General features: G+C 50.5%; 2 protein-coding genes across 4 annotated transcripts in view; both read right to left on the bottom strand.

The window, feature by feature from the left end:
- Nucleotides 1-8374, bottom strand: part of CUL9 (cullin 9) — a 42074-nt gene extending 33700 nt beyond the window's left edge. For 2 of the 3 annotated variants that reach the window (XM_063097329.1, XM_063097331.1), the window contains exons 1-8: nt 8339-8374; nt 6006-6609; nt 5304-5458; nt 4247-4747; nt 3633-3768; nt 3300-3493; nt 2651-3020; nt 2062-2245 (exon numbers count right to left, since the gene is read on the bottom strand). In XM_063097329.1, the coding sequence (XP_062953399.1) occupies nt 2062-2245; nt 2651-3020; nt 3300-3493; nt 3633-3768; nt 4247-4747; nt 5304-5458; nt 6006-6600 (2135 nt within the window). In that variant the 5' untranslated portion in view covers nt 6601-6609; nt 8339-8374. The remainder of the gene's footprint in view (nt 1-2061; nt 2246-2650; nt 3021-3299; nt 3494-3632; nt 3769-4246; nt 4748-5303; nt 5459-6005; nt 6610-8338) is intronic. The other variant, XM_063097330.1, reaches the window with a different exon arrangement.
- A 2007-nt stretch (nt 8375-10381) lies between these two features.
- SRF (serum response factor) lies at nt 10382-18771 on the bottom strand. The gene is made up of 7 exons (XM_063096937.1): nt 17890-18771; nt 15927-16193; nt 14089-14350; nt 13399-13518; nt 12186-12377; nt 11736-11812; nt 10382-11526 (listed from the first exon to the last, which is right to left on the bottom strand). Exons 1-7 carry the CDS (start codon nt 18406-18408, stop codon nt 11431-11433), a joined length of 1533 nt encoding a protein of 510 aa, XP_062953007.1. The 5' UTR covers nt 18409-18771; the 3' UTR covers nt 10382-11430.
- Nucleotides 18772-23314: the final 4543 nt, after the last annotated feature.

Here is a 23314-nt window from a genome sequence, read left to right as displayed (position 1 = left end):
TAAATCTATAAATGCAAAGTATAGATGGTCCCCGACTTACAACGGTTCAACTTATGATTTTTTGACTTTGTGATGGCACCCATACAACCATTCTGTTTTTCACTTTCAGTACAGTTGTCAATAGATTACATGAGACACTCAACACTTTATTATAAAATAGGCTTTGCGTTAAATGCTTCTGCCTAACTGTAGGCTAAGGTAAGTATCCTGAGCATATTCAAGGTAGGCTAGGCAATGCTATGATGTTTGGTAGGTTAGGTGTATTAGATGTATTTTTGACTTACTATATTCCCGACTTACGATGGGTTTATCAGGACAAAACCCCATCATAAATCAAGGAGCATCTGTAATTCTAATCAAAATGCCTAAAAGGTTTTTAAAAAGCCATGACAGGCAGATTCAGGCACAGGAAGAGAAATGGTTGTAAAAAATGATAGTAGATTTGCCTATAGTTATCAAAATATGAATATAAACTTACATTAATTAAAACCCTGGAACTGATATAGGGTAGCCAAACAGATCAACAGATGAGAAGGAAGATAACGATGGCATCTCAGCCAGTGGGGAAAGGAAAGACTATTTAAAATGTGATGTTCAGACACTTGGCTATCTGCTTGAAATAACTGAAGTTGGAGCTCTACTTCCCACCATTTGCAAAAATAAATTGCAAACAGATTTTAAATCATTGTAAAAAACAAAATCATAGATATTTTTAGAAAATATAAGGAAATATTTTTATAATCCTGGATTAGGATATACCTTCATAAGTAGAACACAAAATCTAGAAGCCATAAAAAAAAAATTTTTTTTTTTTTTTTTAAAAGATGACCGGTAAGGGGATCTTAACCCTTGGCTTGGTGTTGTCAGCACCACGCTCAGCCAGTGAGTGAACCGGCCATCCCTATATAGGATCTGAACCCGTGGCCTTGGTGTCATCAACACCGCACTCTCCCGAGTGAGCCACGGGCCGGCCCTGCCAATATGATTTTTTAAAAAGACAAGCAAAATATTTGAAATATAAATAACAAAGGAATAATTTCCAGAATGCCTATAAATCCATAAGAAAAAGGCAAGGACCCAATAAAAATGTGAGCAAAGGATGAGAATAGAATATTATAGAACAGAACAAATTCAAGCAAATATGTCTAACTTCACCAGAACTAAGAAATTAAAACAAGGAGACAATAATCATTTAAAATTTTGCCAGTATGACAGACTTAGAATGACAATATCCACTGTCGGCAAAGGTAAGAAAAACAGATCCATTGGAATATGGTACTTGAACTCAGATATGACCGAATTGCAGAATCCTACGCAGCAGTGAAAAAAATGAGGCAGCTCCATGAGTACTGACACAGAGAGCCCTCTAAGACATGCTGGGTGAGGGCAAAACAAAGTGGTAGAAACATTCAAGTGCGATTACATATATTAAAACACAAACTCAGAAAATGCTCTATTTCCAAAAACACAATTGCAAATGTAAATCTATAGAATGTCTAAAGGATACACAACAGATTATAACAGTGATGAAGAGGGACTTTGGCTTTTCATTCTATGTTCTCTCATATTCCTCAAATCTTTTAAAATGAAAATGTATTTGTATATTACTTGTATAATTAAAGAGGAGCAAAAACTTTAAAAATAAAAAGTAGGAAGAGAAGAAAAAGGAGAAAGAAAAGAAAAAGAAAAAACTCAAGCTCTAGAGCCAAAAGGACCTAGATTTGAATCCTGGCTCAGCTATCTGTAAAATTCTGAGCAAGTTACTTAAATCCTCTAAACCTCAGTCCCCTCAGCCATAAATGGGATAATAGTACCATCAATGCTTCCTCAGGTGTTAGGCAGATTTAATGAGAGAATGCATGTGAAACACTAGCACAGTGCCTGGTACAGCAGAAGTGCCCCAAGAATATTAGCCATTATAACATCCCACTCTCCTGCTCCCTCAGGCTGACCCTTTACCCCTAGCCTTTCTAATTCTTGATCTCACTGCTCCTTACCTCCCCCACCATTCTCACTGCTGACAGCCTCTACCAAAACCTCTTCCCTCCCCAGCATGCTAACCTCAGCGATCTGTCAGGACGGATCAGAGGATGGTCCCGCTCAGTGACCTCTTCCACAGCCTGAGAGAGGGCAGCAAGCCCTGAAAGTTGCAGGTGGCTGGATATCTGCACAGTGGCCACAACCGCTGCCATATGCTGCTCCAGGGAGCTGCGTGGACCAGGACCCCGCAAACCTCTAGCCATTTCTGAAATTGGTGAGGGGGAAGGCAGTGGTTAAAAGAATTGTGACACCTCCAAGCTGGAGGTCTCTAAAGGTCAAGCCCAGTTATCCTATCAACATTTAAATACATTATGTGTTACTGTAGCTTGCATCTGGAACTTTTCCAATTCTGTGTGAGGGACCTAAAGGCAAACAGTGAAGATGAAGATACCCAGGAAAATGGACCCTCCTTTTCCAGAGATACTGAAGAAAGGTGATTGGTTAGACACAATCAAGGACAAAGGGAAGAAAATAGATGCATAGTTCCAAGGCATTTCCATGCAAAAAATTTCCATGGCTTTTGTTCTACGCTGACTAACCACTTCTTCTATTGGGAGCACCCAGGACTTCTTCCAACTTCTTCACCCTCCCTTCTCAGAAGCAGACTCACCACTGGCTGCCTCCTTCATCTCCAGGGACAGAACCATCCCCTCAGTCACCAGAAGCTGGTTAAACAGTTGCGAATCACTCTGTGCCATTGGGGGCTCAGTCTTTGCCTTTGCTTTGGGGGACTTAGTCTCTTCCGCTGAGAAATTGGCCTCCGATTTGGACTCCTCTTCTGGATCTGGGGTATAGGAGTGACTTCGTGAAGAAGATGAGCTGCTTAGTTCATCAGGTACCAACGCATACTTGGTGTAGATTTGGGAGTTGAGCAGGTCACTGAGGGTACTGCCCTCAAACCGATTACTGAGAACCTGCAGCAGACCCTCAGCCATCTCTACAGGCACGGAGATCTCACCCAGGGCCTTTTCACCCATAGTCTGTCAACAAAAAGGGGTATACATTTCAGAGACAAGCAAACAGAAGGGTCCTGGGACAGTAATGGGAAGAGTGGCAACCTCCCAGCATGCCCTCACACTTTCTACATGCTAGACCCTCACAGCATGTCTCCTCCCCCAGGAGGACCCCCATACTCTCTAACTTCTGGCTCCAGCCCTAAGTGGTAGCCCATATCTAGAACTCCCTGAAGAGAATCCCGTTTCTTACCCCACTACGAACCCCCTATCCCCTCTCCCCAAGTTAACTCAGGCCTGTAATACCTTATCCAGGTTCTCCCGAAGATTCTGGAAAATTGGCTGCTGCTCACATAAGTCCAACTTCTTGATGAAGAAAAGCAGCTCCCACCACTCAGCCTGGGTAAGGTATCCTAATTCCTCATTCTTTTGAGGCTCGGGCTGCAGGTATGGCAAAGAGTAGAGCCCATCCACAGGCTTCCAGTCCCAGGAGGAGAATGCTGAGGATACAAGCATAGGGTGTCAGCACCCATCAGGAACAGAGTCAGTTTCTCAACCTCTGGTGCAGCTCCTGGTCAGAAGTGGTTTCATCCCAGTCACTACTCCTAACATGCTATCCATGTCCCCTCTTAGGCCTACCTGTGCCCAATACAGCAGCCCCTGTCCCCTTCTCCACAGCTGCATAAGCCGTATCCTCAGTAGCTTCCTCAGGACCCAGGATCTCCAGCATGTGCCAATGCACCCAGTAGGTGCGGCCCGTCGACTGCCAAAAGACCTGGTATGAGGGAGGAAGAAAGAGGGAAGAATAGAGAGGGCTTGAAAGAACATGCCCAAGCCCAGATCTGGGACACACCCTCACATCCACACCTGGCTAAGCTTGGAAAAACCTTCGTATAGCAAAAGGCTTCTTTCCCCTATCAGGAGTGGACCCTGCCTCTCTTCCTAACCTTGATGGCCTCGGCTCCCACACTCTCTCCTTGCCTCCTTGACTGGTGGTGGGGACGAGGTATCTCTATATATCAGTTCTGCTTCCTAGGTGTGATTTTCTCCATGACCTCACAGACCACCCATCCCTTCCACATTTTCTCAGCCCTCCAAATGGTGCCCCCTTAAATGCTGACCCCTTTTACCATTCTAATTCCCCTGAGGGTTTTCTCCTTGCGTGGCTAGCCACAGCCTCCTACAGGGAAGCCCCAGCTATGACCCACCCAAAACAGATCTCCAACAGTGCCCTACCACCATTTCCCACTCACCTGCACAGGGGGCACGCCATTGTTGCTCTGCCGGAACTCACCCTCGTCCCCAGCACTGATCTCCTCGTAATCATCCAGCATCCGCACTCGCATCCCTGGCTGCAGCATCTGCTGCATATACTCACCATAGCCACTACGGCTAGAGAATTCAGAGCGCTGACGGAAGGCCCGCCCTTGCCTTCTGGGGGTGGTGACAATGGTAGGGAGTAAAAGACTGGGGCCTGAAATGCAGGGCTGAAAGATGGACCGGGTCGGCCGGGGTGGCAATGTGCCCTGTTCACTGAGGTTCCGGGCCCAGCCCATGCTCCGCACCAGCTCTGAAATGAGGTTGCCCACAGCCATACTGAAATCCAGCTCCCGCTGTCCCCGGCATTTCTCCCTTGTGGGGCATGGGGAGCTTTGGTCTCCAGCTCCTGGCTCTGGACTGTTATTCAGCTGATCCAGCAGGGAAGTGACACATAGGTAGCGCTTCACCAGGGAGAAAAGCAGCTTTCCTGGGATCTGTAGGACACAATCCTTGGCATAAATTCATCAGTCCTTGGCATAAATTCATCTTCTGCTGGATTTAACCTTTCCCTTTTCCCTTCAATATCCTGCTCTACAGAAAAATATAAAGGCCTCATCCCCAGGCCTGTAGTTCTCAAACTTTGATTTGTGTAAGAAACACATAGGGAGTGTCTTGAAACACAGAGTCCTGGGTTCTAATCTCAGAAATTCTGAATGGGGAGAGGTTGAGAAGGGTGGCATGAACCTTCATTTTAACAGGCTCCCTAGGACCAGCCCCGTGGCGCACTCGGGAGAGTGCAGCGCTTGGGAGTGCAGCGGCGCTCCCACCGTGGGTTCGGATCCTATATAGGAATGGCTGGTGCGCTCACTGGCTGAGCGCGGTGTGGGCGACACCAGGCCAAGGGTTGCAATCCCCTTACAAAAAGACAAAAAAAAAAAAAAAAACAGGCTCCCTACGTGGCTCTGGTGCTGATACACAGTCCTGAACCACATTTTCAGAAATGATGCCTTAGGCCTGTTTATAGCAATTCCCCCACAGCTGGCAGAGTACCTGAGGGAGATGAATGCCCTCAAAGGCCAAGCAGTGTTCTTCAGAGGACGTGGTCTCTGCAAACAGCTCCAGCAAAGTATAGCGGCTGTCAAAATCCATGTGCTGCTCAATGCCGTCTTGCTGACTCAGTGATAGAAGGACGTGAGCCCGACTCCCTGTAATCCACACCTAATCTGTATCTTTCCTCAATTCCCAGTACTTTCTGCCCACCTTTCCTAGACTCTCTATTCCCTACCCCAAAGGCTTTCAAACTTCCTGTGAATGAGACCCACAGCAAGAAATACATTTTACATGGTAACTTGGTACAAACATACACACATAAATGAAACATATATTTCATACTATAAAACTTAACCTTACTAAGTGTTGTGCACTGATATTTTATGTTTTTAAGAAAATATGATTGTAACTCACTAAATTGACTTTAAAACCAACTAATAAATTTCAACCCACGGTTTAAAAAAATGCAAATCTACCCCATTATCCTCTCTGTACACTGAGAATGGATAAACCAGGTGCTATAATTTTATCCTGTTTAGTACCTGTAATAGCCTATTAATCTATATTTTTCCTTTGCATCAAATTGATATTCACCAAATACTAGATGTTCTTACAGAGTTGGGAAATCTCTCTCTTTCTGTGCCTGCTCCTTGTGGCCCCATTCTCTCCAATGCTTTCCTTCTTCTCCTAGCTGTCTCTTACCAGCATCATGGGCTGCCAGAGCCTGCAACATCTTGCCCGCACTCCGACGGATCTGAGGCTCAGGATTGCACAACATATGCATGAGCAGGTCCAGGGCTCCTGTCTCCCTGAAGACCCCAGTGAGGGGCCCAATGCTGGCATAGGCACTGAGCACATGGATGGTGTGGAGCACAGCAGCTGTGAGGCTCGAGGTGCCACCTTCTGCCAGCTGTCTGGCAGCCCTGCGTACTAGCACCCGCACATCAGCCTCCATCTCTCCCACTGCCACTTCATCCAGGCCTCCTGGATCTTGGGGAAAGCTTCCTGAACCCCCAGAAGGTTCGTGCTGAGGTCCCTTAGATAGTGCCCGCTCGCCTAACAGCATGGGGCAGTTGGCATAGACCTCGGGGGCTGACAGCCACATGAGGATGTGCTCTGTCTTGCCTTCCTCCACACCCACTTTGCCCACTTCCCCACACTTCAGGACACTCCATCGGATCAGATATTCAGGACGCCCATCATGCCCAGGCCGCTGTCGAATGAGTTCTTCAGGATATGCCTGCAGCTGGGGCCCTAAGGGCACCACAAGGTCCCCAACTCGCCGTTCCCCTATCATCCTGACCTGCTGGGATACATAAGGAGAAAGATAAGGCAGTATGGGAAAAGAAAAAGAATACATGGACGGGGTGGAATCTTGAGACACAGAGAAGGTGGATGGTCACTGGTAGGCTACATGGTGGAATTCAGAGGCCAAACAGAAAAGTCAAAGAATAGAATGTAATAAATAGCTGAATATGCTTTGGGATTTACAAGGAAGAGAGAATGGATTGAAAACAATGAGGGGATGAAATGAAGGGGTTTAAGAAATGGAAGAGGTTACAAACAAAGAATGAGAAGAGTAATAGGCAAGGTATCAAAAAGAATGATAGTTAAGCATATTCTGGGCAGAATAGCAGGGTGGCTGAGGGATACAGACCAGGACTTAGAAGGATGACATGGGTGAGCAGGAAGGACAGCAGCATGTGAGACAGTGGAGCCAGAACATGTGAGGAAAAACAGGATGGGGGGGGCAGGACAGGGAGTATAAATGAAGGTTAAAGCTGGAATGTGGACATAAAGGTATGGGCCATGGCAGATACAGAAAATGGGGATGAAAGGAGGCTGGATGTCGGGGCTGGGATGACTGGATGGGAAAAGAGTATGAGAATTGTGAAAGGGGGAGGGGCCTATGGACCAGATAAAATTATGGGGAAAAAAGACCAGGTCTCACCCTGCCCTTATGCTGTATGCATGGTAAGGGTCCAAGTCAGGTAGGTACAGATGGCAGTGGTAATCTTGAGGTTGAGGGGTAGGGAATGAGGTCAGGAAAGAAGCAATATAGTACAGACAAATGTGACTCTGAATTCTGGCTCTTTCCCTTACTATCTGTGCAGGTCTGGATAAACTGCTTCACCTCCAAGCCTGTTTCCTCCTCTGCAAGATGTTAATAATATTCATACCTACCTCATGAAGTTGTAAAAACCTAATAAGATCATGTATGATCTTATTACAAGATCAACTCTTGTATGTACAACTCTTATAACAGCTTCTAGCACATAGTCAGCGCTGAATAAACATAATTTAATATTATTATTCTTAGATGGAGAAGGTAGAGGCAGCCACCAGATAAATGGGAAGTTATTAAGCCAGATTACAAACGGGAGTGGAATGACCAGGAAAGATATGCGTCATATGAAGCAGTGTAGAGGTAACAGGGAATAGTAAGAATAAGAATGGAAGGTAAGCCCAGATGAAGAAATGGTGATCAAGGCAGGGGTCATGCTGGAGTACAGGGATAGAAGATAAGAGTAGAAGAAAGGAGCAAAGAGGAGGGGAAACCAAGAATGTAGACTTCGATGGAGGTAGGGGTCCACTTAGCAATGGCGGCAAGGCTGGGAATAACCAGTGGTGTGGCAATGGGCAACTAATTAGCACAGGGATAAGTAAAACACTGGATAGGCCTAAGGGAGTGGGGAGCGTAAAGTGGGCCTAGATCAGGAGCAATAAACTGAGGTGTGGGGGTGAAGTCTGGACGTGGGGATGAGACCAGCGGGCAGCAAGGTCAGGTCAGGCCCAAGCTTGCAGATCAGGGGGGCGGTGGAGGAGGCCAGCACGGCAGTGGGAACGTGTTTCGGGGCAGGGTGATAATCGAGCAGCATCTGAGAGGTGGGAGGGAGCGGTCCGAGGAGGCTGACAGGACCGAGGGAATCTCAAAGAGCAATATCTGGTTCCCTTCCTCAGCCCCACGGAGAGTAGGTCAGGGGCCAGGGAGGGGACGGGGCTGGGACCAGGTGGGCACAGAACGCTCCTCTCACCTCCCACCGCCCGGCTTGGCACTCGCTGGGACCCAGTCCCTCCGTCCCGACCCCGCCTCCTCAGCAGCTCCCTTCCGGGTCACACGACGAGGGCACGCACAGCCGGGCATCTACGGGTCCCACAGCGGCCCACGCCAAGCGCAGCGGAACGGCGCGCGAGTGGAGCATGCGTACTACCCGCGGCGGCGGCGGCAAAGAGAGCGGGAGTAGTGGGCACGCTGCAGGGGGAACCCGGGATCAAGGTCATGTTTTTCCTCTCTCAGCAGGAGCAGCCTTTTTCATCCACAGCCAACTGTGAAGCCGCCCTCCGCTTCACTGGGTCTGCCTTCCTCATCCTCCATCTCCCATCATTGCGTCTACGCTGAAACATAGCAACCCACACTACGACCCTAGGGCTGCCCTTGACTACTGGAAAGGTCCTGTGTCCATGAGTTTCCCAAACCCTTCAGTATTAGCAATGCTTTGGGTTAGTTGCGTCACTTTTCCTACTAATTAAAATCGCTCAACTCACTGTTGGTCTAAGTTGCACCTAGCAAAACCATGCACAGGAAGAAAGCCCCCACCCAGTCTCCCGCCTCCCCCCCGCCGCCCCCCGCCGAAATGTTCCTCAAATTAAATTGTATAGAGTTCAATAGCCTTAAACACCCCTTAGCATTTCCGTTTTCATAAAGCAGTCGGGCTTGCCTCTCAGAGCAGCAACATTTGGGGGTTTGAGTCGGGTTCATTCCTCCCTCATTCCCTGTGTAGAAAAAGAGCCAAAGACCCCACAGTCTGTGCACAAAAATGATACATTTATTGAAAGAGTATTTTTTTTTTAATACAAAAGAAAGCTCTGTACATAGGACTGTGACCATGTCCACTATTCCTGGGTTAGCATCCCAGGGGAAGTAGAAACCACTGACATACACACTTCACATTCAGACACACACACACACACACACACACGCACACTCAGGCACACTCAGGCGCGCGCGCACACACACACATCCCAGAGCCACCGAGGAAGGGAAACACCAAGGGTCGCTGCACATACAAATGCCACCTCATCCCCTACACACGTATGTTCTCCCAAGGCCACGCTCACACAACAACACATTATAACCACTTTGCCTGATTCACTCACTGGGTCTGTCTTTCGTGAGAAGGAGAGGAGGAATTCATTAACATCTCCTCCCATGGGTGGGGGAGTGGGGAGTGAGTGAGTGATGGCGGAGTGAAACAAGAGCAGAGAAAAGGGGCTGGGCAGTTACAGACCTGAGTCCCAAGCTCCCCCACTCTCTGGCCCCTGATTTACCATGCCCCAGCCTTGATAAGCCACCTATACACCCCAGCTATCTCCAGGAGAAAGCCCAAAAAGGTGACTTCCATCTTGGCACCCCAAACTGGGGCAAGACAGCAATGGGGATTAGAGGTTAGGGGTTCTCAAACATGTCGGCAAATCATCCCCTTGATAACCAGGCTGTGCGTAAAATCTTTCCCCACCCCTTCACCCAATCACAGAAGCAGGCTTGTTCCTATTAAAGGCAGTAGTAAGGGGTTAATAAAATCCACCCCAACTGCTACTCTGCTTCTGAAAAAGCTCCTTTTCTGGATATATGTGGTGAAGATAGGCTCTGACACAGGGTAAAAGACCCTCCCCCTATGCTGGCCCACCCTCAAGGTCTACCCCAAAGGAGGCAGAAGGGGGTGGGGCATGGCCCCTGTACAAATTACATAAATACTGAGGTTACACTTAGAAAAATAAAGTCATTTTCTTCAAGGCTTTTTGTCTTAATTTAAAAAAGTTACAGTAGCTGCTCACTCCCTGGGAGAGCTGCCCATTTCTGGCTCCCCTATCACTGCACTCAGCTCCCACTTCTTCTGACTCCCATTTCTGCCTCTCACCTCCTCCCAGACTCCGCCCTGCTCACTGCAACTTGGGCCCCAGGCAGCTGCAGGCCTGGGGGAGCACAAGGCTGCAATGCCCATGCGTGTGGCACAAATGAAATCAGTTGCCTCTACCTGAAACCCTCCCACTCCCACCCCCACATTTGGTCTCCCTCTTCCCTCTCCCTAGCAACAGCCCTAAAGGGCAAAAAGAGGCCCAGAGCTGTGGGTCACTCTCCCCACCCCGTTGGGGCATGGCCTGAGGGCCCCTCCCCCGGCTTTCTCCTGGAAAACAATCCAGGACCGGGTAATCCCAGAATCTCCCCCACACACTGGTGGACCCCGAGCTCATGGGGTGGCTCTGTCCCCAGGGGCCCAGCCAGTTCTGGGGAGCCCAAGGGCTCCCCAGGGAAGGGGAGTTTGGGCAGGAAGGGGGACGAGAAAAACGCCATAAAAAAAAGTTAAATATTTAAAAATATATATTTATAGATTTGTTTTCACTTCGTCTCAAATAAAAAGTTCAAAATCAACTTTAAGTAAAGCAGCTGGGAGGAGAGAGGGGAAGACAAGGCGAAGAAGGGAACACCGGTGGTTCCCTCCAACCCAGGAGCCCCTGGAGGTCCAAGGGGAGCGGCAAGGCAGGGCAGGTGGCCCCAGGTACCTGCCCAGTACACAGGCCCAGCTACCCAGGAGCTGAAGGGGCAGAGGGCAGCGGCGTGAGGGAAGGAGCTCCCATCTCCCCGGCTGGCTCCCTGAGGGGCAGGGGCAGGGCTCTTTCGACCCAGCCTGTGGCAGACACAGTGCTGACCTGGAGTCAGCAAGGAGGCTGGAGAGAGGGCCCCTACTGCTTCCTCAGAGGAGGACACGGTGCCCCATCCCACAGAAGGCCTGTGTGTGGGAAGGTGGGGCAAGGTCCCATTGGGTAAGCTAATACTCATGGCAAACATCGAGCCAAGCTGGCGAGGGGAATCTGAGGAAGGACAGCCCCACCATCAAAAGAAATGGGAGGTGGAGCTAGAAAGACGGGAGGGTGAGGAAGGACTGGTGGAGGGCAAGCAGGCCCATTTCTTTGGCTGGAGTGAGAGGGCTCAGTCCTGCGGCTGCCCACTCCTCCTCCCCGCCTCCCTCCAGCGGCCCGTCAATGTGTGTGTAAAGAAAACGTGAAAAGGCAACAATAAATAAGTGGTGCCATCCCTTGGGCCATCTGTCCAGGGCGGCAGGGCGGATCATTCACTCTTGGTGCTGTGGGCGGCGTCCAGGTTCACCACCTGTAGCTCGGTGAGGTTGCTGCTGCTCCCAGCCTGCTGCCCTATCACAGCCATCTGGAAGGAAGTGGGTGTGTGAGAAAGGGGTGGGGAGACTGACTAACCAGCTTAGCCTCCCCCCTGCTTGCCTGCCTACATATCACAGGCCTGACCAGAAAAACACATGGGCCTCCAGGCTAGGGCTCTGACCAACTGGCAATGGGGTCTCCCAAGGGCAAGATAAAGAAGTGGCTGTCTAGGATGGGGTGACAGGTGCCACCACCTACCTGGTGAAGCTGAACTGCCGAAACAGGGATCTGCACTGTCCCAGGTGGTGCTGTCAGGAATACCTGGGAGACACTACCTGCATTAGAAAACCACAGGACATACTCAAATTGTTTGCTCAAGAGAAACTTCGAGATATTGCAGGAGTGGTGATAAATGCAGAAGTGACTGGGTGAGTCTAGGATGTAAATGCCCAAGAGTAAGTGTGCCAGTGTCCTAGGGTGCATGTGAGTGTGAGTGTCTAAGTGGGAGTGTCTAAGTGCGCATGAATGTCCAAGTGGACAAGCATGGGTATCCAGGTGTGTGCGTGAGCATCCAAGTCAGAGTGTGTGTATTTGTGTAGGAATACGCATGGCATCCAAGTGTGTGTGTGTGCATCTGAGGGAGAGGCATTTGAGTATGTGTAAGGGAGGAAACAGTCCTCTTCTCCTCAGCCCTGCCCCTCCACTCACCTTGCTCCTGGACCTGGCTGTGGGACACCTGCATGGTCGATGGCGCCTGGGAGAAGGCATTGAGCACGGTGAGGCTGCCGTCAGCCAGGCCCGATGTGGGGGCATACATCACTGCATGGGGGCTAGGGTACATCATGTGGCCACCCACCGTTGTGGGCACGGACGACGTCATGATGGTAGCAGGCAGCGTCACTGGCAAACACAGACATACGTCAGGGAGCTTCGCACTGGTCCCTACTAATAGCCCCCATCCTTCCCCTAGGAATTCCAGGCTCCAGAGCCTTCTTGCCATTTCTCAGGTCAGAAGCTAAACAAGATTTCCTCTGCTCCCTGTCATCAACTAAGAAAAGCCTAATTTTTTCTTGAATACAACAGCACCAAACTTTAATTGTATCCTATCACATCATTCTATTCGATTGTCTATCTGCTGAATTCTCTGTTCCAAGATCCTAATCTTGAGAAAAACAAAAGATTACAATGACAGACCCACTCAGAAAACTCAGATACTCCCCTTTTAGGGAGCTTCATCATCCCATTTTTATTTGTTCTCATTCCTCCTCCTTCTTCCTAAATGCACAGCTAACAAACTCATCTTTTAAACACGCACTTCTCAAATGTTAATGTACATATGGTTTACTGAGAAGCTTGTTAAAATGCAGATTCTGATTCAGCAGATTTGGGATGAGGTTATCATTCTGCATTTCCAACAAATTCCCTGGTAATGCTGGTGCTCCCAGCCCAAAGACCACACACTTTGTGTAACAAATTTGTAAATAACAAGAACTTAAAAGTAACTTTATTTTGAGAATGCCTTATTTCTGAAATGACCAGAGATACCTGAGTGGAATTGTGGCTACTCAAAACCTACAACACTGTACCACAAGGACACAACAGCTTTCTAAGTCGTCGTGGTAATTAAGCAAATGTTTTCTCTTCCAGCAAGTAATTTCTCCTTTCTAGGCCTCAGGCTCCTCATCTGAATGAAGAAGAAGAGGTGGCTTCAATGGTCCCTAATTTCCTCCTGGAATCCATGCTCTCACTGCGGGGCAGGATTCAAAACCCAGCCATTCTCACCTGAGTTTCCCATAAATATTAGTCCAAAAGCCTCAGTTTGTACTTTAAGAACTTCTCTGATCTTAGTTACAGGAGGGATACTGTTGGGCCTACTGGAGAGAGGCAAGGTAGGGAGGGTGACAGGGCTGCAAGCTTATACCTGTCCCGCTGGAGGAGGTCTGCGTGAGGTCTGTGCTGCTGTCACGAGAGGGAGACGCTTGCTGTGGGGCCTGGTGCACCTGAATGGCCTGCACTGGGACCTGCTGGGCCACTGCCCCACCTACGAGACATAGAGTCTTACTTGTGCTCTGTCCCACCCAGTTGCCACACTTACCAAGCACCCTCAAACACCCTATTCCCAGGGTCTGGCACACTGGTCCCCAGCTCCCATCATTATCATTCCTGGGAGTCAAAGAGGCCCTTCATGCCCTGAATCTCCTCTCCAGGGGCTTCCATGCTGTGCTCTTGCCCTTCCTTCCTCCTCCCACCCCAGGCCATGTCTCTACCTTCTTTAACTGATCCAGGAGCTGGCAAGGACCCATCAAGGACCCATCCAGTCAGGTAGGAAAGTGGTGGAATGTCTACTGCCCCCATGGCAATGTGGACACAGGGCTGGGCAAGCTACAAAGCCAGAGTGTATGATTGAGACATACTGACAGGGACAGTAGGGGTCTCCGTGGGCAGGGGCATGCCTGCCAACAGGACATAAGAGGATTCTCTCAGGCTCTGGCCCCCATTCACCCTCCTTTTGAGCGTGGAAAGAAGTTCTCCTGGTGTCAGCAATAAACCCACTCATAGCATGCTCAATTTGCCTGAGAGGACTAATCTCTCCCTGTCCCTTGTGACTCACCAGGCATGAGAGTGAAACTAGTAGGCAGCTGCATAAGGCCCCCAGAGGAGACAGGGCCACTGCCCGTACTCTTCAGCACAGTTCCATTGGCACTGCTGACAGCACTGGGGCTGACGCTAGCAGACACTGGTGCCAGGTAGTTGGTGATGGGAAAGGAGGGGCCGCTGCTGACTTGCATGGTGGTAGATGTGCTGGGTGCTGTTTGGATGGTAGAGGTGGTACCTGGCAGGTTGGTAACTGTGAACACCGGCTTCAGTGCATCCTATATGCAAAGTAAAGATGGAGCAGTGAGCTTCTACCAGGCCCTGCTCCTGCAGAAGCTTTGTGGGGATTGAAAGCCCAGACTGAAACCAGTGTGCTTGGGTTCAAATCCCAGCTCCACCTTTTACGTACTGCCTGACCTTTGGCCAAGATATTGAGCTGCTGAGCTTCAGTTTCCTATCTATAAAAGGATAATACCTACCCCATACGTTGTCGTGAAGATTAAATAGGTTAACATACGTAAAGCACTTAGAGACCAGTACCTGGCACATAAAAAGACCAAAATAAATTATTTGTTGCTCTTATGATTATCATGGTTATTATCATAATCCCCTGAGTTCTCTCCCCCAGTGGACTGTGGTAATCACATTGGCAGGGACCCATGACACCCGGGTCTGTTCCCAGCTCTGGAAATGACCTTCTGTGTGACCCTGAGATAACTACTTCCTTTTTCTGAGCCTCAGTTTTCCTCTTCTGTAAACATGAGGGGGCTGGGCTACGATGTTTTCTTTAAAAGGCTTCTTCCAGCTCTGATTTGCCAGACTTCTGAGACAGTGACTGAAAGTGTTTCAGGGAACTTAGGGTTTGAGAAAGATCTTGGGGGTTCGGCAATGAAGCACTTACTCACCTGGCAAAAATTCCTGGGAATAAATGAGCCCTACTGCTACAATGATTTGAAAATGATTACAGATGATATGACACTAACAGATGGGGGAGCCTAGAGCACTGACTCTCCCCTCAGGGAGCCTTTGTTCTTAGAAGGGGAAGGAGGAAGCTATGAGCTGAGAACTAAGCCACCTAGCCAAGACGCGAACTGAGTCAACCAGAGGCTCAAAAGCTGGGGGTGGGTCAGCGCGGGATGTTTGCTAAGCAGCTGGACTCAAGGCTCCTGATTGGCAGAGGCGTTGCTAAGGCAAACAGCGCCGCTCCCTCCCATTGGCCAGTTGTTAAGAGCCGGAAGGTGGAGCTCCCCAGACAGCGAGGGAGGAAGCCCCGCCCCCTCTCCTTACCGGGAAAAGGAAGGGGGAGGCGTTACTAGGGCCGGCATCCCTAGCAGCAGGCGAATGAGCTCCCTAACTGCCCAAGCCCAGACATCCGTAAGTAGGAGGCTGGCTACTAAGGTAGTCTCCAGCCCAGTCAGCCTGCCAACAGTGCTGTGTTCCCAGGACCCCGGGACCCCGAGTGCTCCTTTCCTACTCCCCCCCACCACCCCCGCGACCCAGCCTGCAGGGAGGGCAGGGCTAAACTACACCCCCGCCCCCAGCGGGGAGACAGCTGGCGGGAGGAATGCAAAGGCCCTGCCAGGCAGGCGGGCTGCAGGCGGGAGGCCGGCGTGGAGCCCGAGCCGGCCTTATATGGGCACGGAGGCCGCCCGCTTATCTAGGGGGACGGCCGCCCGCTTATCTAGGGGGACGGCCTCCTGTCAGGAAAGCAAGGATGGACACCTGTCCTCTAGGATGAGGGGCACTAACCCCGCTCCACTCCACATCGGTGGGCACCTATCAGCCTGTCCTGGGCTAGGAAGGGAGAGGGACTTCCTTTCCTTTCCTCCCCTCATATAGGGGACCCAAACACACCTTGGTCTCCCCACTGCTGTCAGATTCCGACACCTGGTAGGTGAGATCTGTCTCTTCAAAGCCAGTGGCACTCATTCTCTGGTCTGTGGTGGGGTCTGAGCGGGGTGGAGAGTCTGGCGAGTTGAGGCAGGTCTGAATCAGTGCTTTGCCGGTCTCACTGGTGATCATGGGCTGCAGTTTGCGGGTGGCAAAGGTATACACATGGCCTGTCTCACTGGCCACCAGCAACAGCACCTGTGTCCCTGTCAGCGTGGACAGCTCATAGGCCTGGGGGGGGGAGATGGGCATGTCAGTAAAACTTTTTATCTCTATCTTCCTTGGGAAGTAGGAAAGAGAATTACACAGTGATCTCAAGCTCCTACTCCCACAATAACCATCTCTAGTGATTCTAGTGGGGATATCTATCAGGATATCTGAAGGTGAGCCAGGAGCAGCAAATCTACCCATGCTCCTTCTCTGAGTAACAGCCCCACTAACCTGCAGATACCCCAAGCAAATAGTCACAGCCCCCTGTGATGGAATATATAACCTCAGGGGACATGGAGGGGCCCAGTTAGCTGCTCCCCCACACAGGTTGGTGCCTGAAACCTCACAGAGCCCCACCCACATCCCTTCCTCACTGTCATGACCATGATGGATCCCTACCACATTGGAATTCACACAAAGCATTAATGGTAAGAGTCCACCTAAGCTCCAAACTGTCCTATGTTTCTTGCCAGGAACTACACAGGCCCTAACCTGTTGCCATAGCCTAACTTGTACTGCCCTATAATACTGGACTACCCTTTTTTATTTCTTTGTCTTAGAAAGGAGAGATAAGAAAGGAAGGAAAGAAGAGAGTTTTCCTTCACGAAGCACCTCCTCTCACAACCTTCTCCACTGATGATCAAGTGACAAGGGACACATACAACAGTGGAGTGATGGGAGAGGGGAGCTAGATTAGGAACAAATACCCTGCCATGAGCCCAGGAAGGGGACTTTCAACGATGGCCCCACAGATGCCATCCCCACTCCCAACAAAGTTCCACAAACCACCTTGGAAGCAGCTCCGATTTCAATATGGGGCTGATATAAACACCAGCCAATGTTCCCAAGGTCCTAGCTGCTTGTTTTCCAGTTCCTCTGCTTCCATCCCTTCCCGTTATCTTCTACATCCCAAGATGATTTCTTTCCTCACCACTTTTCACTGGATAATTGGCTGGCAGAGGAGGAATTTCTAATACCTATGCAAACCTCCCTGTCTTCCACCCAAACCCCACGCATAGATTCTCCCTATGACTGGAAATCCCACTTGTCGCAAAGGCAGAGATGATTCTGCAGCCAGTCCTGCTGGGAGCATGCAGTTTCCAGTGGATGCAGTGGAAGACACAGGACCAGCGCTGGACTTGGTCCCCGCTGCCCAGGGCAGCACTAGTTCTCACTGCTCCCTTACCTGCTCTGTCTCTGTAACACCGCCTGTCCTTCCAACCAGCACTACTCTAGCCGTGCCCACCTTCCTCCCACACATTCTCGCTCACTGTTGTCATACAGCTCTAGCTCCAGCCTCCTCACCTTCATACCATCTCTTCCACCCCCTGCTTTCTGGCGCCCTCTCCCGAACACCAAGGCTCCTCAGACCTACTGACCCTGCGTCTCACTGTCCACCTCCCTGGCAGCCTCGTGGACTCCCGTGACCGGTTCTCACCTCTTACTCTGCAAAGGCCTTCTTCCTCTCTCGTGCCGGTCACTCCCACCTCGGCGCCTTTCCCCTCTATTCCGGACGTTCGCGGTATCTCCCCTCTCCCCACATTTCCCTGGCGGCCCCTCCCCTTTCGCCCTCCCCGGGTAATAGCCATCCCTCCCACACCTCCTGCGGACTCGCCGCCTCTCACCTCCGCCTCGGCTCTGCCTTCCTCCCGGGCTCCCCCTGCACGTCCCCACCCCTCCCGGTCCCCCGTGGCCAGCCAGCCTCCCAGCTCGGTACCTTCTTCATGATGCCGGTCTTCCTCTTGCTGAAGGTCGTGTAGCGCCGCAGCTTGTTGTCGATGAACTCCATCTTGATCTTCACGCGGCCCCGGGTCTTCTTGCCCGGCTTGGCACCGCTCACTGCGCCGCTCACCGGCCCGTAGCCCCCCGTGGCCGCCGCTGACGCCTCGGGCCCACCGACCACCACACCGAGCTCCATCTCGCTCAGGCTCCGCTTCAGGCCGCGCCGCTCCGCGCCCAGCTCCTCCTCCTCGCCCGACTCCGAGTCACCCTCGCTGCCGCTGTAGAGGTTCCCCGCGGTGGGCGCCGGGGTGGTTGCCGCCGCTGCAGCCTCCCGCTCGAGGCGGCCGGGTCCGAGCCCCGCGCCGTTCCCGGGGACCCGGCCCCCGTTAGTCCCGCGAGTCCCGCCGCCGCCGCCTCCACCGCTTGGCCGCCCCGTCGGGGTCCGGTTCAGGCTGCCCCCCAGGGCCGAGCCCCGGCCCAGAGCCGCCGCGGCCCCAGCTTGGCTCGGTAACATGGCGCTCAATGCAGGAGGGCGGACGGGCAGTCAGTGAGGAATCGGAGCCGCCGCCGCCGCCGCCATCGGCTTCCCGGCTCAACCCGGCACTCTCGCTGCTGCTAGTGCCGCTATTGCTGCCGCGGCCACTGCTGCTAACCCGGGGCCCCTGCACGCCCGGGCCGACCTGGGCCCTCACTTTCCTGCCCCTGTGGCCCGGGTTGCCCCAGGCCGCGCGCAGCGCCCCCTGTCCGTATGCTAGGACTGTGCGCCCGGCGGCCGTGAGCGTCCCCCGGGGGGCAGGGGCAGCTGGCCGCAGCCGAGACGGCGGGTGGAGGGGGCCGGGACCACGCGCTGGCGGCGGAGGGATCCCCCGACCCTTCCCCCCATATAAAGAGATACAATGTTTCCTTTTATGGCGAGGCCGCTCCTTATATGGTGAGCCCCAGCGCCCCCGCCCCATTGGTCCGCGGTTCCGGCACCTCCGCTTCCCATTGGCGTACATGGGGCGCTTATTTGCATAGACATGCCGAACTCGCTGCTGTCATCCCGCGTCAGACCGCGACTCCAAAAAAGGAGGAGCCGACGTCTCTTAAAGGAACAGGAGAGGAGGCACGACTCCGCCCCCTAGAACCAGAGCATGGTAGAGAGAATTGGGAGGGACCCGCGGAGAGAAAGCCTGGGAGAGGACTGGAGCGCAGTCTTGCTGAGGAGAGGGAGCTGCACTGGGAAATGGGCACTGGAAGGGCTGGAAGCAAACAGTGGGAGAGCTCCTGTGTGGATTGTGGGGTTTGCAGTAAATGAGAAAATACAGCCCAAGTTCCAACGAAGGAATGCAGGGATTGGGGGCATTTCCCCACGCCTTCCTGAGGGAGGCAAAGTTATTGACCCAGCGGAGGGAGTTGGATCCTGGGTATCCAGACTCGTAGCGCCCCAGCCGCTCCGCCTCCCCTCCCGCCGACTTCCCTTCCTTTTCCCTCTCTTTTCAAGGCGGCGACACTTCCCCACCGGCTCCTGGTTCTCATTCATCATCCCCTACACTGGGGGGGTCTATGGCAGACGTACGTCTGGAAAAGGCCGGGAGAGAGACAGTTGGCCTCCTTGCTCCCAATGGGGGAAGGGAGGAGAGACGGAGACCCGTGAAGACTTCCAGCTGCAGACTGGGCTGGGGGAGGAGGTGGTCCCGAGGATAAAGCCCATCCCACAGCCAGTGCAAAGGCCTGAGAGAAAGTCTAACCGGACAGAAAGTTTAAGTAAGCGCGCACGCGCGCGCCACACACAAACACGCACGCGCGCCCTTTTCTGAAAAACCGAAAAAAGCTCATAGGAGAAAAACATTTAAGGTTAGAAGTGGGATGCTGCAAAGCCCAGGTTCAGGGTCTGGGTGTTTGCTCAAAGGCAATGAAAATAGCTTGGATTTTGCTGTTACAGAAATTATTCAAATCTGGAATCTGCTTCTTGCTAGCCCTGTTCCTGATTTCTCTCTCTCCATATTTCTTTTTTTGTTTGTTTTTTTTTTGACCGGTAAGGGGATCGCAACCCTCGGTACGGTGTGGACCGCACCACTCTCAGCCACTGAGCGCACAGGCCATCCCTATATAAGGAACCGAACCCGCGGTCTCGGCGCTACCAGCACCGCACTCTCCCGAGTGAACCACGGGGCCGGCCCATCTCTCTCCATATTTCTGAATGTTAGTACCCATACCACGAGGTTCTTAATGCAGATTTAATGAAAAAAAGACTAATGCAGAAAGTGGTCAGTGAATAGTTAATAGGAGCTACCTAGGCTAAGACACCTCATACCAGAGATAACCATCCAGGTGTGTTTAAGGGAATGAGACATGGAGATGATTCCTGTCTGAAAGGCTGTTGTGAAGATTAAATAAAGCAGTTGGTTGTGACCCATTAGTGTTATCAATTTATTATACTGCAACCAGCATTTAAAAAATAAATTAATGGGTATCACAAAAAGCAAAGGTGTTGCATAAAACATTTGTTCGCATTATATATAGGTTGAACCATATAAAATTGCCATTTTATAGGTCAGTAGTAGTCAATATTATCAATTTTGTTTGGTTCAATGCATGTGTGTACTGGATATCTATGTTAACTGCATTTCTTACTGTGAGTCACAACCCAAAAACTTTGAAAAATACTAAAATAAAGTATGTTCACGTGATTTGTGAGATTTAGTGTGTGTATGCATACACACTATAAACATGAACTTGTTCATTAAACCCTTAAATACAGAAATTAAGAACCCTCCTCCTCCCTACTTCCCAATAGTTCTAAAAAGTTTTTTTGGGGGGGGCGTTTTTTCCTTTTTCTAATTTACTCTACACAATAGGTAGTTAAATACATGGAATGTGTTAGCCCAAGAGGAAGAACAGGTCAAGTAGATAAATAGGTTCCACAAGAGTTTAAGGAACCAAAAACGGTGACTGGGTGTGTGTTTTGTCTTAGCAACACAATCTTAACAACCACAGCCCTGGGGTTTCATTCCTGCCTGGCTGTAAAGACATTTGAGACCCCTAGTTTAGACACAAAGGGCTCCCAGCCCTCAGCAGGGGGACCGCAGAGGACAACTGCTCTCTGCCACATCTACAGGGGAGGGTATCTGGGAAGAGCACAGTCCTCAGCTTCCCTTCAAACAGGCTGCCCTCTCTCCAACTTCACCCAACTCCTGGTCCATTGCACACCACTGTTAGTACCATGGCTCCTTTGCCTACTTAGGATAGTTTCATATTCACAGTCCTTTGTCACCAGAGGGAGGTAGAAGGGGACTTATGCCCACATTGTACTGGATTATTGCAGGTTCAGGGGCCAAAACTGTTGGTGGAGATAAAGTCAAAATCAAAAACTGGCACATAGATGTGTTGTTTGGACCGTAAGATATTTAAAAATCAGGAGATTTTACATAAAAACCTGAATATCCAACCTCTCAAAAAATTGGGATTTTTGGCAATGCTGGGCCTAGGTACCCACAGGAGCACTGTAGGTTTGAGCTGAGTGGTGACCATAGAAAAGGAATCTGCTCTCAGCTTCACCACAGAGCCCATGAAGCCCACTGAGCTCAGGTAAGCTCTCTGCCTGGCTTCTCTGGAATGTGCATTTGACTCCTCTCCAATAAGGCCTAAATCAGAGTAGCCCCCTGCAACAGATGGGAGTTCACATCCACCCCAGACTATGAAGGGCCTCCAGAAGTGCAGCAGAATTCCAGCCAGATCCCCTCACACCAGAGTTCCCACCCTGGTCTTACTTTCTCCTGATTTTTATCACCAAATAATATCAAAACAAAAATTAAGGATTGCTTTAAAAATTACTGTCACAGCATGCTAAAACTGTTTTCATTTGGAATTAACATTTACCCAGGGATTCTTTTAACTTTATATATTAGCAATTAGGGTCTCACTTGTGATGGCAACATTAGAGGCAATGGAAAGGGAAATCATGGGTCAGTGTGCCCAGGAAAAGTCCAGAAAGCCATGCTGCGACACTGATAGTGCCTACCCCTGGACAGTGAGGTTTGGGATGGTAGGGGAGTGGTTTTTGCTTTATATATGTCTGCATATATGTGGACTTCTTCCATGATCAGTATTATTGTTATATAATTTCTATCTCAAAATTAAGCAGGGCAGAGGGAGAATAAATGGATTTTGGTGACAGGCTGCACAAGGAGGGGGTTGCACAGAAATGAAGACTCATGATGAATTAAGATTTTGAGTAAGGGTGTCTATTTTCCAAACAGTGGTACCATTAATAGAAATAGGGAACTTGGGTAGAGGAAGAGGTTTGGGAGAGTGATGAGTTCAGTTTGGACCCACAGAATCAGGTAGAGAGAAAAGTCCAGTAGGAAATGGAGAAGAGGGTCTGGAGCTTGAGGTAGAAACTGGGATTAGAGCTAATACTATGGGAACTGTCCACACTAGGGCCAGTTAAAGCCACATAAGATGAGAGTTCTGAGGGTGGGAAAGTAGAGAAAGGAAGGTCAAAGACAGAATCTCAGAATAGCCACCTCTTGGAGCAAGCAGAAGAAAAAAGACACCTCAGCCAGGGACGGAAAAAGACTGGTCACAGAAGCTGGAGACGGTGTACTGTCACAAAAGTCAAGAGAGGAGAGTCTGAGGGGCCGGCCTGTGGCTCACCTGGGAGAGTGTGGTGCTGATAACACCAAGGCCACGGGTTCGGATCCCTATATAGGGATGGCTGGTTTGATGACTTGGGAGAGCGTGGTGCTGATAACACCAAGGCCACGGGTTCGGATCCCTATATAGGGATGGCTGGTTTGATCACTTGGGAGAGCGTGGTGCTGACAACACCAAGTCAAGGGTTAAGATCCCCTTACTGGTCATCTTTAAAAAAAAACAAAAGACAGAGAGAGTAGAGTCTGAAGAGGAAGATGTGGCCAACAATGTTAGCCACTGCAGAGTAGCCAAAGAATACCAGGAGTAAGAAGAGGATTTAGTGATTAATGACCTTCTAGAGTGGTGCCTTTCAAATATTTTTGAGTGCAATCTACGGTAAGAAATCATTTTCACAGTACAAACTGTGGTCAATTAGATGATTGAGCCCAAGTCTTCACACTGTGTTGGAAGTGTACATCCACTTCCCTGGCCTTGTGACTTTGCAGTATCTCCCACTGGTGTTGATGTTGGGTTTCACCATGTGACTTGCCTTGGCCAACAAAATATTAACAGATTTGTGGTTTTAAATGTGGTAGCATGATTTGGCTTGACCTCTTGTGTTTCTGCCACTGCATAAGAGCATGCTCTGGATGCCAACAGACTACACTTAGATCAGACCTACAGCCTGGAGCCACGCCCTGCCAAACTCAGCTAAGTCCAGCCAACATTAGCCAAACCTAGCCAAGCTACAGATCCATGAGTGAGGAAAATGTTTGCTGTTGTAAGCCACTGAGATTTAGAGA

The sequence above is a fragment of the Cynocephalus volans genome, chromosome 5 (genome assembly GCF_027409185.1).
Source record: "Cynocephalus volans isolate mCynVol1 chromosome 5, mCynVol1.pri, whole genome shotgun sequence".
In the NCBI taxonomy this organism is placed as follows: domain Eukaryota; kingdom Metazoa; phylum Chordata; class Mammalia; order Dermoptera; family Cynocephalidae; genus Cynocephalus; species Cynocephalus volans.
This window is presented reverse-complemented; position numbering and strand designations above follow the sequence as displayed.

Bases quoted from the DNA above. Each gene is read 5' to 3' on its own strand.
- SRF (XM_063096937.1), bottom strand. From the start codon at position 18,408: ATGTTACCGAGCCAAGCTGGGGCCGCGGCGGCTCTGGGCCGGGGCTCG. The intron at 13,519-14,088 runs GTGAGTCACAAG...TATGTCTCGTAG, and splicing joins TAGTTTCACTCTCATGCCTG to GTGGGGCAGTGGCCCAGCAG. The intron at 12,378-13,398 runs GTATAAGCTTGC...TGTGTTTGCCAG, and splicing joins GACCTCCTCCAGCGGGACAG to TGACGCTGCCTGCTACCATC.